At 51.1% G+C, this 16731-nt stretch overlaps 2 protein-coding genes across 2 annotated transcripts in view; one reads left to right on the forward strand and one right to left on the reverse strand.

Annotated features, from left to right (window-relative positions):
• Positions 1-546: 546 nt before the first annotated feature.
• Positions 547-16731, reverse strand: part of CHST12 (carbohydrate sulfotransferase 12) — a 71371-nt gene continuing 55186 nt past the window's right edge. The window contains exon 3 of the transcript XR_012996397.1: positions 547-695. The gene's annotated coding sequence lies outside the window, so the exon portion shown is untranslated. The remainder of the gene's footprint in view (positions 696-16731) is intronic.
• GRIFIN (galectin-related inter-fiber protein) lies at positions 12381-14889 on the forward strand. The gene is made up of 4 exons (XM_076351494.1): positions 12381-12392; positions 13916-13995; positions 14090-14252; positions 14725-14889. The coding sequence occupies exons 1-4, from the start codon at positions 12381-12383 to the stop codon at positions 14887-14889; spliced, it is 420 nt and encodes a 139-aa protein (XP_076207609.1).

The following is a 16731-nucleotide window of genomic DNA, read 5'->3' on the forward strand; positions in this document are numbered from 1 at the left end:
TACTACGTTTAGTGGAAAGCGGAGCCCCTTACACCTCCTTTCCCCCTGCCCAGACACAGGGTCCCCACCTCTTTATTTCAGACATCCTGACAATAAGGCTGGCTGCAATAAAAGCTTATCAACCCATAAAATGCACCCTCCCCGAGCGCATATTCCTAAGGCAAGGCTGTGATAAGGGGTTCAAATACAGGAAACAGCAGAGAAAGCTGAACAGCAAAGGCACTTTAGGGAGATCCTACATAAACAATGGCCCATCTGTGCATTAAACAAGGGACAGGGCGGGTGGCATCCATCCCTATGGCGGCGCTGCACATGTGATGGAGATGGGGCAGGCTTTCTCCTGGCGTGGTGCCTGGTACGGTATCCCATGGGTGATACGCTTGGGTCCAGCATCCCTTTTTGAGCTTTCAATTCCGCAAGGATTCAGTCCAGGGATGCTGGGGTGGGTGTAGCCAGTGGTGACGGCAGCTGCTGAGCATGGGGCTGAGCGAGGCAGGGAGGGAATTTACCTGAGGGAATCACATCTGGTAGAGTCCAGTAAAACCTTTTTTTTTAAATTTTTTTAAATTTATTGTGGAATAACACGTAAAGCTCAGTAAACGTTATTCAAATATTTGTGAAGTCAGGGCTGGTGCGTTCACGTCTCACAGCAGCTTCCTTGTGTCCTTTCTCTGAGCTCGGAAGGATCAACCCATCTGAAAGGAAAATACTTCAGTGACATGTTTACTTTTTTCACAGCTTGTTTTCTCGCCTGGATGGGAAAGCCTGAGGCCATCAGCGGGGTTTAAATCCTGCCAGCCTGCTGCGAGCTGGCAGGTGGAGGTACCTGCCATGGCATGCAAGAGTCCCTCACCCTGTCTCCCAAATACTCTCTGCAGAAGTTAAAGATTTCATGGCAGTCAATGCAGAGGGACAGGGTGTCCCAGTCTCCATTTAAAGATTTCAGATTAACTGAGTGTTCCTTCCAGCCCAAAGCTGTGCCCCTTGGTATCCATTCATTTGGTCTTATCCTGCTTTTGTCTGTTGGTCCGGGAAACCCTCTCCCATCTCAGCCTTGATGTTTAGGGATACCATGATCCATCAGCCAAAACTCTTCAATATATATAAACTCTTCAAAATACATAATGTTAAAATAAAGAACACCCAGTAAATAAACTGAGTTTCCCCACCCTGCCCGCATAGGCAACATTACCAGTCCCTGAATCACTTCTGGAGCTCTTTTCTGGACACTCCCTATGTGCTACCCTCCTCCTTGGCAAGGGGACACCAGAACTGGGGACACCACTCCCCCTGCTCTCACATCCACCGCCACAGCCACAGAAAATAAAACCTCCACCCTCGCCCCACTACATCCAAGGATGGTGGTTGCCCTCACGGCTGCTGCGTTGCACCAGGGACACAATCAGAGTTACTGCAGTACTTTGCAACCACAGATCTGGGAGACCCTGGGAGTTTGGATCACCTCTGAGGGAACACAGAAAAGTTTTTAGAGATTGTTCTGCTAAAATAAGGCTGAAACCCATGGTTCTGCCATGGCTTTCACATTCCTTGCTTCCCAAGACAGAGAGGTTGTCCCATCTTATAATTACAACCTTCCCTTTTTGTTCCTAGACGTAGGACTCTTTATGTGGTTGTACTAAAAGAGAAAGTTTTGGCTTGCACCAGGCTGAGTGATCTGCATTATTCTGTAACAGCCATTTACAAATGTTATCAAAAAGGTTTTATTTTTTTCACTGAACAGGTAAAACTGGAGAGGCTCAAGAACCAATTTCTGTGCAACCTCACTGGAAAGGCAGCTGTGTGACCACACTTCCCCAGGACAGCTGCTTCTCCCAGCTTGTAGCCAGCCCCGTTTGCCCTCCCATCAGGTGAGCCCTGATGGTTTTATATCATTAGCGTTTATCAGTCTGTCTAAGCAGCAGACTCCACTCCAGCTCCATTTGTACCATGGCCAGACGCCAAGTCAAACCACACAACCAAGGCTGTTGCATTGACAAGATCATCTTTATCAGTCCAAATCCTAGCCTTGTAGAAATGAAGAAGTTAGCAGAGATGTATTTTCATCATTTTCTGGGATTGGCATCAATTACACCCCTCCTTTAATTAACTACATGTTGCTTTGTATAAAAGCCTTCTCAGTATCTCAGCTATGATTGATGTCAAGCTGCCAGCCTCCGAATAACCTGAGAGGCCTTGTTGCCCTTTCTGAAATACTGGCTTCTTCCTAGACCTCATCACAGCCTGAGACATGGAGCGGGTTTTGGGTCTAGGAGACCAAAATGCCCATGCTGTCCTTCACAGCACAGTGCCACATCCACACGTGAAGGCAATTGGCATTGCTAAGTGCTGGTGAGACCTCCTCCAGGCATGGTCCCTGGGGAGCAGGACCCAGAGGCATGTGGTTGTATGGACAGGGTCTCACTAGGATTTTTCCAACTCTTTTCCTTTGCGAGTGGGGTGAGGATTTGAACTCAGCCCTTCCCAAGTGCTGCTTTCAAGCATTAATCCAACAGGGTGCCTCCGTTTCCATGACCCTATTTCCACCCTCAGCGTTACACTCCACTCCAGCTCCATGAGTTGTTCCAGATGTTTTGGAAACCCCCTTGCAGTTTGGTAAAAGCTCCAGAAAAAAAGATAATTTCTCCCAGCAGCCAGATCTAAAGGAGGAGGAGGAGGAACAGAGGACGTGAGGAGCAGAGCCACGGTCGGATAACCTCTCCCCAGGCTATGATCCACATCAAGTACAAAACAGGATTGATGAAGTACTGGGGCAGGTCAGAGCTACCCCAGATTGCTCTTGGAGATGGAGACTGAAACCCTGCAGCCCATCTCCTTTCCCATCCATGGGAGCTTTGCCCCTGACTGCGGCAGACAGGCATCTCCCTCTGTGCCTGCTCCCCAGCCCTGAGGGGTTGGAAACCTGCCATCAGCCATGGCAGGAGCAGGGAAAATGGATACAGCACGTTCTGGTGTTGCAGCTCTGTCCTCAGGTCCCAAGCATGCCTTGGCTTCTCCTGAGCTGTTACTGAGATGCAGATGGGGCTTCAATCCCGATTCCCAGAGCTGTTCCATGAGCAAGAAAATTGCAGTCAAGGTGTGGACAGGTCTGGGTTGAGCCTTTTGTGGATTAAACCCTCCACAGAGCACGTGGCATCCCTCCAGTCCGTGCTCTTGCTGCCAGTTTATATCCCTTCCTTTTGCTGAAATCTTGCACTAACAAATGCTTCATTTATTAAGCATCCCTTCACCTCCCTGCTGAAATTCTCACGCTCTGCTCAGTTCTATCCATAACAAAATAGAACCAAATTATGTATAAATCCAGCACCAGAAACAGAGAAGGACTGAATCAGCAGCCTGGATTCAGCCTCCACCCAAGTCAGGAGTCACTGGAAGCTGGACCTGCCTCCAGTCTTTGTGGCTGGGGCCTGTCTGCAACTCTAAAAGTCGAAAATAAAGAAGAAACCAAATAACATGGCATCTCCTCACCTTGACCACAGGCTCCCCGGGGCAGTGACTGTCTTTTTGTTTGTCTCAAGAAGAACAATTTTACTGTCTGCAAATGGGGAGCTGGAGCGGGGTCAGGGAGTCTTGTTGCGGGAAGGAGCAGAGAGGAGCAGAGCTCCCGAGGGGGAGCTGGGCTCATTGCTCCTCCAGCTCTGGAGGAGCAGGCAGTGGGACAGTCAGCAACAAACATGGCTACAGGGAAGGCTACACTTCCTCTTCTCCATTCTTTAGCACCACCGTGTGCCCCAAAATCTCCTAAAAATATGGTACCGTTGGCTACCACCTCCTTGACTTCCCCCGGTGAAGTCCCAGGCTCTGGGGTGCGACCACAAGGCAGCTATTCCTGGTAGCCAGCCCTGTACAGTGACCAGGGAAGAGGATGGAGGGGACCCAAGCAAAGGAGATAGGCAATTAGTTAAAGGCACCTCCCCACCCCTGGGCAGGTCAGGGACTGAGGGGTCTGGTAGGGCGTTTGGTCCTTTCCAACTGAAACAAGTCCACCCGATCGCCCTGGGACACGAGGCGCTGCAATTTAGTAACTTGATCTTGCGTCTCTTGGTTTGAGCTATCCTGGTCACATCAGGAAACAAATGCATTTGGTTCCCTAAATGGGAGGAGGTTTTTTGGCATCATCGTCATTTTTCTAGTTTTGGTCTTTGTCAGCAGCCTTTCCTCTTCCTCCCTGCTCTCCGAAATAGCAGATAGCTGCATCCTCCTCCCCAGCTGCTTCTCGCAAGTTGCTGCAACACCCGGCACTTTTTTCCTCAGCCACCAGCCCTGCGTAGCAAAGGTCAGAGTCCACGTGGAGATGACCAAGTCTCCAAGTTCAGGGGTTTGTTGACTTGGCGGCCTGAGGCAGATATGTATGGGGTCTTGCTGGTACTGGTATCCTTTGGATGTGTGCCAGGCCCTGCCAGGCTGAAAATGCCCTTCCCACCGCTCACCTCCCATGTGTGATCCCACCTTCTCCCAGAGGCTGGGATGGGGCGTGGACCCTGCATCCCCTCTACAAACATAACAGTCCCTTTATGGCACTGATGCGGCAGGGCAGATGACAGCCTGGTGGCTTCATTGCAAAAAGACCAAGACAAGAAAGCAGCGGCAGTGTAAGGATTGGGTCAAATGCTCAGAGATGGAGGAAGGACATGCTCTGGACCCCAGAGCTGCAAGCCTCTTGGTTCCTAAACCCTTTTCCTTGACAAACCCAGAGTTCCTCCCCCACAAATACCTTTTAAACCTCTCTAAGCTCCCTGAAGATCTCCTTCAGGTGGAGTTCATGCTTCCATCAGCAGCTCCAAGAGCCCAGCATGATGCTTATCCTGTTGTGTCCCAGCACTACCCACCGCTGACCCGCCTGGAGGCAAAACTGCTCATCCTGGTCGGAGGCAGCACCATCTCTGGTGCATCTTGCCACCCCAGATGGATGGTGACTCTCCAGGCAGAGCTTCCCGGGCTGGCTGCCTGCTGGGAAGGGACTGTGCTGTCTCTGGGCTTGGTGCATCTTCCTCCTGGGTAAATATTATTTGCACTTTTGTGTGCTTGGGAAAGGTCACCCAGGGCTGAGCTGAGCAGCAAGAGGCAGGAAGGTTTGTGACACTGATGGTCTCATTGTTTTCTCCTCTTTTGAGCCTTTTCTGCCTCCTTTGGTGCCAGTCACCATCTGACCCCAAACTAGACCTTCTCTAGGACCCAGCCTATAGGACAGCTATTTTCAGGGCTGATGGGGATATCAAACATGGGCATGGTAAGGTTTCTATGATGCCAGCACCTGATTATGACTCCTTATGTTAATAAATCTCAATAAAAAATGGTGAAAAAACAGGGCTACACAAATCCTGATGTCCCCAGACCTGAACCGTCCTCATGAAACCTGCCAAGAGCCAGCAGGGCTCCAGCACATGGGATGTACCTGTGTCTGGCAGCTCCATGAACCCCAGAGCATCCCCCAAACCTTGCAGGTCGCCTCCCTTCTTCCCCCCAGCTCCAGGCTTCCCTCTCCTCCGTGTCTTCTCCAAACCCACCTGCAGGCATGCGACTGTGGCTCCAACCCACGAGTTGGTCCCCGGAGGAGGAATCCAGGCTTTGATACGTGGAGTGTGGCCCACCTGTGCTGTGCTCAGGCCTGTCGCCATGTGGTCTCCCTGGCCAAGGAGCTGGCACGAAGCTTGCGGGGGAGAGCATCAGCAAAAGACAGTCGTGCTGCTACTTGTGCTCATAGCCAAGCGCAGGAGCAAAGCACGCCGCCAAGCTGCAGCCCCTCTAGTGATGTGCCTCCTCCTCCCCTTGTGTTTTGGGGCAGTAAATCATTCAACACAGAATAAGAGCTGCACAGACCAAGGAAACCTGGCCCTCGGAGACTAACCTCACCTGGGAAGCTGCTGGGAAACACTTTTGAACTGGCAAGAGTTAGCAGTGAGGCAATGGGGGATGGAGGGGGTTTCGGCAATGCTGACGCTGTTCCCCAGAAGCCAGGAATTCAACATAAAACTGAGCAGGGAGAGTTCACATGTGTCCCCCCTCCTCCTGAAGATCTGTCATTGCTTTAGCTCAGAGCCAGAGACCACCATGGAAGGACATGCAGTACACCCACTGACTCTGAGGAGCACGGTGAGGCCCAGTGCCAGCTCTCCTCCTTCCCCATTAATCACCAAGAAGAGGGAGACAGATGTCTCCCCAGGGAGTTTGGAAGGTATCACTGAGGAGCAAGATAAATCAGATCCCTGCATATACAACGGGGCAATTATTTACGGATGATCAAATATTGGCTCTAGGAACCCCAGGCAATAAACAACAGCCCGTGCCAGGTCATGTGTTTACCTTCTGCCTGCATCTCGCAGCACTGAGCAGGAGTGATGGGTGAGGACCAGCACCAGCCATGCCCCAAACCCACCACTCCTTTCCAGCTGGAGCCGCTGGTGAGGGCAATGGGACCTCCTTTGATGTAGCTTTACTGCCTTCTGCCTGGGGAACTGAGCAAGAAACGATGAAGTCATGGTTCACAAAGCCCAGCTGCATAACGACGCAGCAGGTATGAGTACCAGCCGGCTGGGATGTGCTGGCTGCAGCGATGTTTGTGTGGCAGCACGTGTAGCTGCCCTGAGCCAAGAAAGTAGGGGTAGGTACAACCTAAGCTCAGCCGCTCTCTCTGCCTCATGCCTTTCACCTCTGGAGGACCCTGGCTCTGTTTCCAGCTAGAGCCTGGTTGGCCCCGTGACACGAGTAGCAGCAAGGTGGCAGCAAGCAACGCCTGGTGGGGATGCCCATATAAGAGCAAACTCAAGCTCCAGATCATAAACAAAACCCTCCTCTTTCACTTATTCATCTGACCCGGTGGTGCTGGAGCTGATAATGCTGGTTTCTTTTTAAGCGGAGGCTAGTCATAAATAAAATAAACCAGGCGTGCTTTGTGTTTCAACTGCCTTGCCTTTCATCCCTGCTCCTCAAAGCCACGCAAAAAGGAAGTCCTGAGCGGCGAGTGGGAGCTGTGCCGGGGACAGCAGCGGCTCTGGGCTTGGCCTCAGTTGCACTTGTGCTGGTTCACGGCGCCAGCAGGGTTGGGATCACCTTCCCCTTTTGCTGGCACGGGGAAAGAGTGCAACAAGAGGCAGAGATTTTGCTTGCAGTCGTTCACGTTCATGGCACCGCCTGGGACCAAACCAGGCTCCTTTTCTCACTTACCGTCCAACAAGCGTAAAAGCAGAATTTCATACCGGCAGCTGCCCAGATGGCTGCCAGGGGAGAGAACGCGCCCCCCCCTTCCTCAGCACCAGTGCCTAACTGGGAGGATGATGGGACATGCTAACAAGTGGCCAAAGAATGGAAAATCTGACAAACGCAACGGCCCCAGAAGCTGCCAGCGCTGAGGCCATTCCCAGTGGCTCGGCAGCTCCTTAGTGGAGCTGACACTCCAACGAGGCACATGAAGCTCGGTCAACACCGGGCCGGAGCCAGGCAGCGTGTGCCGGGGGGTGTTAGCTTCTCCCTGTTTCTCTTGCCACCTTGCAGGGTGTGACGTTTTTCTTTCCTTGCTCTCCGATGAGCAATTCTTAGGCTGGGCAGCTGCAAGGGGTTATTCTGCAATGCATTTTGAGAGAGACTGAAGTCTCCTTAAAGCAGGTAGGAAAGGTGCAGGCTGCAGAGCTGACCCCCATCCTAGAGCAGCAGCGGGTGTTACATCAGACTCTTCTAGAGTTAGATCCGTGTGTGATTTTTACAAGGTTATAATTTGTCTCAGGGATTTGCCTGGAGTCTCCAGCCCTCTTCTGGTCAGTCCCATAAAGCACAGCAGGGTGAGATTGCAGAGATATAGAGATATCATTGATATGAGATATCATTGATAAGGTTTAACTCAAAAGCGTTGTTTTTGAGTTAAAAAAATAGTTTAAATAGTTTATATTTATAAAACATAGTTTTTTCTCACCAGCACCAAGCCTGAAGAAGTATTCGCACTGTCCAACCCTGGCATGGCACTGAGGTGGCTGGTCTCTGGATGCTGCTTGTAGACAGCAGTGTTGGAGAGAGATCCCAAGCAGAGCAACCAGGAGCAGGGAGCTAATGCAGAGTCGTAGGTCTGGGGGAAAGGGAATCGGGCTGAGCTGGCAAAGTGATGTGCCAAAACCCTTCCCAGGGTAACACGTTCCCGAGGCAGCATGGCTGGAGCAGAGAGCTGACTCCCAATAGCACGGGGGAGCTTTAGGAATTCCCTGGAGGAACTGGAATGGCTGCGGAGGAGGTATAAATACTGCCAAGTGGCAGATAAGCAAGTCTGGAGAAGCCTCGCACAGAGGTGTGCACTGGGGAAATCACAGCCCCTGATTTGGTCTGGTGGGGGAAGGCTCCAGGAGACCTGTCTGGATTTGGGGTAACCCCGACTCACCCTCCAGGAAAGAGCTGAGCCTGCCTGGAGCGCACAGCTGGCGGGCAATGCCCAGGAGGCTCTGTTTGCACCCGGACTATTGTTTTATGGTATGTTTTTTTTCTGCAAAGCTATTGTCCTAAAACAAAGAGCATGGGGTTTTAGGAAAGCCAGTGAGTCGCTCTGGCTCCAGAGGTGGAGAAAAAGGCCTGAGTCCTTGGGCTGGAGGAGGGAGTCGTGGTGCTGTGCCCAGACAAGTAATGGCTTGTGGCTGGATGGGGATGTTCAAAGCAAGAAAAAGCAAGGGACTTTGCAATGGCACCATTTGCAGCCTCACTGCTGTGCCCAGCCTGTCTGGTGGTTAGAGCCCACCACTAAAAATACATCATTTCTTAGCTTAATCTTAAATTATTCCATAAGGCTGCAGGTCTGGAGGCCCCTGGACTAATCCCAGGAGGGTTAGCCAAGGGTGATTCCAAGATGAGCCCGGCTCTGGCTGCATCCCTGTGGCCACAGCCACCCTGCTATGGCCATTAGGTACAAAAGCAGCTTTGCACATGTAAGTCCACTGGCCACACGTGGCTGTGGGCCAGGAGCACTGGGCTGGCTTGTTTGCATTGGTGTATTTAAGGAATGTGGGTTGATTTGTGATCACAGGCCTCCAGTAGGTATATATTGCTGAGGTTCAGTGGCTGCTGTATATATGTGTGTGAGTACATACATAGTTGACCATTAATAGGAGACAGAGCTGTGCAATAATGTCTGAGGACATATATAGCACTATAATGCAGGTGTGGGCACAGCCAGGTCCGTATGCTGATGTTTCTGGCTGACAGGACAAGGTAGATATGACCAGCGTGTGGAGAATACACCTGGGGCAATATCCAAAGGCAGCGTTCACATCAGGGCTCGACTGAGTTAATTATGGGATGGACGACTCTTTCCTACAAGAACTCACAGTAAAGCCTGAGCAGGTGTCAGAAACTGGAGCATCACGCTGCGGGTGAACTGCAGAGCCAGGCAGTGCAACAAGGAGAAAATCGATGTATGGTGTGTGGAGGTGAGCACTGTGTCCAGCTCCTGAAAGTCCAGGCTGTGTGTTTGGAGACCTCTAGAGACTAATGTGAATAATCACACATCCAGAAATGCACCCGGGTTAGTGCAGGGGAGCCTTGCATGAAAACTCCCATGGGAAGCGCAGTATCAAGTTCCTCACTGAACGTTTCTGCCACATCATGAGCAGCAGGAAAAAGACTTTGGGACAACCAACCAAGAGCAGGACATGACTAATAACAACTTAAGAAAAGGTGCAAACTCTGATGGCTGTATGACCAAATGGCTGACAAATGCATAAGCAGGTCTGCCAATAAGTGATTTGATAATCACCAAAGTGTCACACTAACGAAGATCCCCTGCAGTTAACCAAATCAGCAGGTTATCAGCTCCTTTCCTACGCTAGCCTCCTTCCACCCCAGACTGTATCTGTCTCTTCTGTATCCCAGTGGCACATAATCAGTGTGTTTGGGTTTTTTTCCATCCATCACGAAAGAGAGGGAAAGGTTATGGCATGAAGAGCTAACCACCCAGTGCTGCCTCCAACATCTGAGATTTTAAACATATTTCCAGTCCCTTCCTCCTTGCTAAACAGACAGATGCTACATTGGCTTCTGAGCAGTGGCATAACAGGCAGAAGGCAAATAAAGGTACACCTGTAAAACCAGTCGGTATTTGGGCACCATTTACTGGTGAAACACATGTGTTTGCGTCTTTCCCCAGCAATCTTTCTTGTTCTCGCTGAAATGCAAACAGGAAGCAAAGCCTTGAATTTTGGGAAGCGCTGAGCATCTCAGAAGTTGCTGTCCCCAAAACTGGAGCAATCTAAATTCCCCTCCTTCCTCGAGAGCTTTACCATCTCTCCAAACCTGCCTTCACTGGCTTTTTTTGCTCTCCCACAGGGAAGCCCTGTGGCTCCCAGTGCTGCTTGGCCTGATGCAGCTTTTCACAGCAGGGGAGCAAATTCAATGCCTGTTGCTGGTGGTGGCACCAGCAGAGGCTGCAATAGGAGCTGGAATGAGACTCAGCGTGGCCGGGACATCACCCTGCCAGGACAGGCTGTGTGCACGGATTTGTGGCAAGCACTTGGTTTTACTAGACAAAATAAAAGGCTACAGCAGCTTCTCTAGAGGTCGTGACTGACACTGGTTTCTGCACTGCATGGGTGAGATGCAGACCCTGGGCACAGAAAGGAGCCGGTATTTGTCCCACCACAGCTTAATGGGCAAGGCCCTCTGCCATCCCACTGCACCCCGACCTGCCCTGCGGTGCCCAAGCCTTCCCCAGTCCACTGATTTCATTAGCATAATAATGATAAACTTGGCACAATTATTTAGCTTGCAGATCACTCCTTTCCTACGTGCAGGACTGCAACGCTGTCTGGTTTTGCCCACCGCCATGGTGGGTATCTCAAGAGCAGCCCCTTCTCCCCGCAGTCCCTTGCTTGGCTGGCAGGAGAAACAAGCAGGGAGGGATGATTTGGGGGGTGAAAACACAACTTTGGGTTCAGGCCATAAGTAGGGGAGACATGCAGCTGGGCAGAACGGAGAGGCCAATGTCCAGCATCCTACGGCAGCCCAAGGAGGGATGGGTGGGATGTCCCTGGCCCTGCCACCACCACCTCTGCACCTCCGCTGCTGGCTCGCAGCTCTCTTGCACGTTCCGATGCTGCCATCTGTAGCACAGAGCTCTGCTCCGGTGATCCCCGGCACAGTGCCTGGAGAGCTGGGAGCTGGGCAAGGAGACCACGGCAGAGCTCAGTGTCACATGGTTTGGTTTTGTAGGAGTCCAAATGGGCAAATCCCAGCCTGGGACTTGGCTTTTTCAGTCCCGAGAGAGGCTGTTGGCTTCTACGTCCACTGGATTGCATTTTTAATTGTCTGCCAAGGGCACCAGAGCCTGGGATAGTAGCTCTCATTCTGCTTATCTGCTGGAAATAAAATAAACACATTAAATAACATCAGCACTGTGGCCCATACAGTGAGGAGGTTTTAACCGTGAAAGCCATGGATTCCTGTAGGACCAGCTGGGGAGTATCACAGCCTCCAGTGCATGCAGGGATGGGGCCAGCATATGTTTTAATGCATTTACCCTGTGAAGAGGCGGGGGCATGCACAGCCAGCCCTCCTTGCCCCGGCTCGGCTTCACCCAGGCATACGTTAGCACATGCTGACTGTCAGTATGAAAACCCTCATCACTGAAATTCATTTCATCGCTACCCATTTCTTGGTGCCTTTCCATGACAGGAAATATCAGACAAAGGCTCCCTTGCCCTGCTCCCAAATCCCTGTATTGTCCCCAGCAGGGAGGGGAAACACAGAGCCAGGGCGTGCTGAACTCAGCACAGCAGCATCCCGAGCCCCGCCGGCCCCAGGGCGCCGCGAGGTGGAAAAGCCGCTGTGTCAGAGCTGGCATCAGCTTGTTTCAGGCTGGGCTCTGACCCACAAAGAGTGATCACAAAGGAAAACAGGGAAAAAAGAAATCTCTGTTGGTCTGAGCCCCTGTAGGAGCCATCATTTCTCCTCTGCCACCTCCCTTCTCTCTGGACCTTGCAGTGGATGGGACTCCCGGTATCTCCCCCAGCTTTGGAAGTCCCCATCCTTCCTTCATGCATTAAACACATCTGCCCCCCCTGGATTACAACCTGAATGCCTGTCCGCCCCGTCGCTGCTGCACACCGGCTCCATCACGTCACAGCTCAGGATTGCCCGGCCACCTCTGCCTTTGTGCGGGCAGCAGCGGGGCTGGATTAGCCCTGCATGCATGAGCGGGCTAACCCTGCTGAGGGGCAGCGGGATTTGCTGCTCCCCATCTCCCAGCCGCGCCCGACAGCCCACTCTGAAAAGGAAACCTCAGCCCACTGCTGCTGCTAATCCCCGCGCACGTGGGCTGCTGGCTGGCGGCCCCTATATAGGGCCCTCTGACCGTGCACCCAGCCAGGTCTGTGGCGCAGGGGCAGGCAAGCAGGATGGCATTGCGGGTAAGCGCTGGGGACACGGTCCGGCACAGCCTGGTCTGTCTGAGGGGTGACGGCATGGGGTCAGGCGGTGGATAAAGGAAAGCAGCACAAATAAGGGCAAGAAAGGCAGAGCAGATGCAGAAATCCTGAAAGACATGGGGATGCTACTTGCAGTGCTGGTCCTCTATTTCAGTCCGGTCCAGGCTATTGCAAAGCTGTGAGCTTCATGGCTTTCAATAAAAGGCAACAGGGCAGATTTTTCATCTCGGTTATACCACAGGGCTGGTCTGGGGTAATGGTGCCCTGATGGTAGCACTTCTGGCTTGGAGGGTTTAAGCTGAGACCAAAATACAACTGATGTTTTAGCAGAGGAGACCTGTGTTTTGCCATCCGTCTCCGCTGGGACAGCCGGCCGCGAAGAGGGAACTGCTGTTTCCTGTGCATGTGGTGTGTCTTTTGCCGGGTTTGTTGAAACGATGACAAGCTAAGGGTCAAGGCAAGGCGAACCTGGGTGCTGCCATCATCACTTGCTGTTTGAAACTGTATCATTAGCTCCATCAGCTCTCTGTGTTTCCCATGGTTGAACACTGGTGTGGTCAGAGCCTTTGAATGACCATGCGCAGGTTCTTAAAACAACCCTCCAAAAGTAGCCGGGCACGAGGGCATGAGGTTGGCCATCGTCATGTCTCAGCTCCTGCCCCAAAATGTGCATATTCCAAAAATGCATTGGAAATGGGAAATCACGGCAGAGAAGGAAACAGGGGAGTGAAAGTCCTGAGCTGTAGGGAGGGAGAGGCAGGCATGCAGCTGGCAGTGGAGATGCCAAGGCTGGAGAGATTTTCCCAGTGTGAGCAATAAGTTTGGGAGAGGAAGATGCTCAGAAATGCAAGATCATTAGAGTGCTAAAAAAAGTGGGGTGAAATGGCAAGCAGTTCTTATTAAAATGAGTTATAAAACTATGAATTATTCAAAAAGGAACATTTTCCAGCTCATTTTATGCAAGTTTAACCTTGGAGATGGGGGGAGCGGGTGGAACGGAGGATCAGGCAGGAGCTCATGGGAAGAGTCACTCATGTAACGCTGGATGAGGACAGGCTGGATGCCATGTTACACCCATTCCTTGATCAGTCCTTATCTTTCACACCCTGCTTCGAAGCATCACAAAGTTTTCTGCTTGGATTTTTGTATTGCCCAGGCAGGGAGAGGAGCAGAGTGTCTTTGTGTCCTGCCGACAAGGAAGGCATTCAGGTTCTTCTTTAATTTTTGCTCCCTGATCCCACCCAGCCCTTTACAAAAGACCTTGGGGGCAGCAAATCCCACCTCATCTACTGGATGTTGTAGCAACTTCATTTCTTATCAATTTAGAGCCCCTGAGATTATTTAGGAGTGAGAAAAAGGCAGGGGTAGACAGTGTGCCTGCATGGGAAGCGGGGAGAAAGGAGAAGACAATGAAAGGGTGAGAAAGATGGAGAAGTGTGAGGGATGAGCGGGGCTGTGCACCTCTCCCACCTTGCCATGCTTCACCATCACCTCCTTGCTGGCAGTTCGAGGCCCTGTACCCAGAGGGGATGTGTCCCGGCTGGAGCGTCGTGGTCAAGGGTGAGACCAGTTCCAGTACGAGCATGTAAGGACACGCCCCACTTGCAGCTCTCCTGGCTCGTGAGAGCCGGCAGCATCGCTCCATGGCTCTCCATCACTTCTTTCTCTCGCCGTCTTAGGTTTGAAATTAATTTGCTCTGTGACCCCGGAGACCAAATTGCTCTCCATTTTAACCCCCGCTTCTCCAGCTCCAGAATCATCTGCAACTCCTTCCTCGCCAACCACTGGGGGAAGGAAGAGGTTAATAACACCTTCCCCTTCGAAGCAAAGGAGCCATTCCAGGTAACCCTGTGTCATCCCATGGGTCTCCTCGGGTGGGACAGGAGTGACGCAGCCAATATTGAGGTCCTCCTCATGGATCTAACTCTGCCTTTCCTGCCAGCACCATACCCAGTAATATCGCCTCTCTGGCTCTGTCCCCTGTTAGTATTTCTGTTGTCCCCTGATTTGCTGCTGATTTACACCCAACTCTGGCACAGGCATGCAGAGGTCCAGCAAAAATCCCTGGATGCTGCATTTGTTTTCACTTTAGACTGTGCACTATCGCCAGTTTCTGCTATCATGAAGTGAAGAACTCAGTTATTCCCTCCTTTTGCCCAAAATGGGGGTGAGCAGTGTGTGTGTCAGCTCTGGCAGGATTTGAAGTGGGTTGTAGATGCATGTGCCCAGATCTGGGCACTCACTGACATGATGGCAGCAAGGTCCAGTGAGGATGTGTGGCCACATGGTGAACCTAACACAGTCTCTCTTTCAGGTTGAAATCTACTCTGACCAGGACTATTTCCACATTTTCATCAACGAAAACAAAATCTTGCAGTTCAAGCATCGGCAGAAGCGGCTTTCATCCATCACCAAGCTGCAGATTATCAATGATATTGCCATTTCTTCAGTGGAAATCACCAAACGAGGCCTTTACTAGAGATCGGAGTTGGGACAGTCTCATTGACCATTCCCCCTTAAGCTCTTGATCCAGCTGGAGACCATCTCCCCTTCTCCACCCAACACATGCCATCACCAGCCAGGGAGTTGGCTACACGTGTCCTCATAGTGGAACAGATGGTGACTCCCATCGCACGCCACTAAGGCAGCACCCAGCCATGACGCTAACAGTAGCACAGATCATCAAAGACCTTCTGCCCCTATGTCTTAGGGTGCGCAATGGGATTTGTAGGTCTTATCACCTTTGCTGTTGGACAGCCTGACAGGTCAGGTCTGCCTCGAGTAGTCTGGACACCTGAATATTACCCTAGAAATTGTGTTTGTCCAAGAGCAGGGTGTGAATTAGCACTAATCCTCAGCTGGCCACGTGGTGAAGGATGCAATCGGTGTGGATGTTAGGGATGGAAAGGCACATTCCTTTCCAGCAGCTGGGTAAAAATGCTACCGTATTTGCCAATAAAATCAAACAAGGAAATTCCTGCTGAGATGTCCCTCACTGGGCAGATCAATCGAGTTATTCATTCCCTGCAACTCTCCAGGCACATGGTATGAGCAAGGGCTGGTGACTGGGCAGGAGGACACAAGCTGAGGGTTGCTTGTTTTCGGCACTGGCAAAATACCGCCTTTTTGCTTTGAGGGCTAACTTGAAATGAAGGTCCCCTATGTATGCAAATCAGGGTGATAAGATTCAACTTGCAAGATATTTCCAGAGATTCCTTCCACCAACTGAGAGATGTTTGTTCAGCCTGAGTCCCGCCAACTCCAGGCTTGTTAGACAGACCCTAAGAGTGATGTAGTGGGTCAGAAAAGGGTAAAAGCTTAGAGACGCATAAAAGTCCCTTCATCATGCACCAGAAATGCAGCTGGACTCCAAACAAAAGGATCTGAGGAAACCAGGGTCTAGAAATTATGACAAGTTCAGGATGAACAAAGTGCCATTATTCCTGCGGCTAGTCTTTTGCTTTTCTCTTTACTCTGCACTCGTTTCCTTTTCTCCTCTCAGTTGTCTTTCAAAATCAAAACAGTCCACTTGTCCTTGCACCCTCTTCTCTTTTCCACCCTCTTCCTTGGAGCACAACATATCTCCTACTTCTTGACCAGGCCACAGCAAGCTAAAAGATGTATTTTTACTTTGTTTTAATTACACGCATCATAAGAAGCATAATGTCACAGTGTTAAATCTGAACAGGAACTGACTCCAAAAATGCAATTACAGCTGCCCCCAAATCACTCCTTTGTTCCTCAGACATAAGACAGACCACATTCCTGATGCAAAAGGCAAAGATGATCCCACCTTGCCAGTCCTTTCCATCAAGGAGAAATCATTTGGTAAGAAGGCAGTCCTTGCCTTTGGGTGGGATCTCTGAAGGTCACAGCTTTGCTCCAGCCTTTTCTCAATGCTTAAATTGGCCATTCCCAACTCTTCCCTCTGTTTATAGCCTCAAGGACTTACGAGGAAGAGGTGACCACATAGCCAACCACAACACAGGATGCCACAAAATTGGCATTTTTGCGTCTGCTAAAAAGTTTATAATGTTTTTCCAGACCATAAAAAACACTAACTGGAACCCATCTTGTTCATGTGGCAAAGAGCGCAGCAGGAACACAAAATGGTCCCAAATGGTACCTCCTCCCTCCAGAAAGAACAGAAAATACGGTTTGGAAATGGCCACAGTCTTGGTTGCAAGTCTGGAAGGCTGGAGATGGTGAGATTTCCTCTGGCCTGGAATAAATCTGTCACCACCGGGACAAGAGGGTCAGATCAAATCCTGGTTGTCGTGACATAACTCGGGTTCAATAAACTTTACTCTTATGGCCATCC

The sequence above is a fragment of the Aptenodytes patagonicus genome, chromosome 13, assembly GCF_965638725.1.
Source record: "Aptenodytes patagonicus chromosome 13, bAptPat1.pri.cur, whole genome shotgun sequence".
NCBI classification, from domain to species: Eukaryota; Metazoa; Chordata; class Aves; order Sphenisciformes; family Spheniscidae; genus Aptenodytes; species Aptenodytes patagonicus.

Bases quoted from the DNA above. Each gene is read 5' to 3' on its own strand.
- GRIFIN (XM_076351494.1), top strand. The intron at 13,996-14,089 runs GTAAGGACACGC...TCGCCGTCTTAG, and splicing joins ACCAGTTCCAGTACGAGCAT to GTTTGAAATTAATTTGCTCT. The intron at 14,253-14,724 runs GTAACCCTGTGT...TCTCTCTTTCAG, and splicing joins AAGCAAAGGAGCCATTCCAG to GTTGAAATCTACTCTGACCA.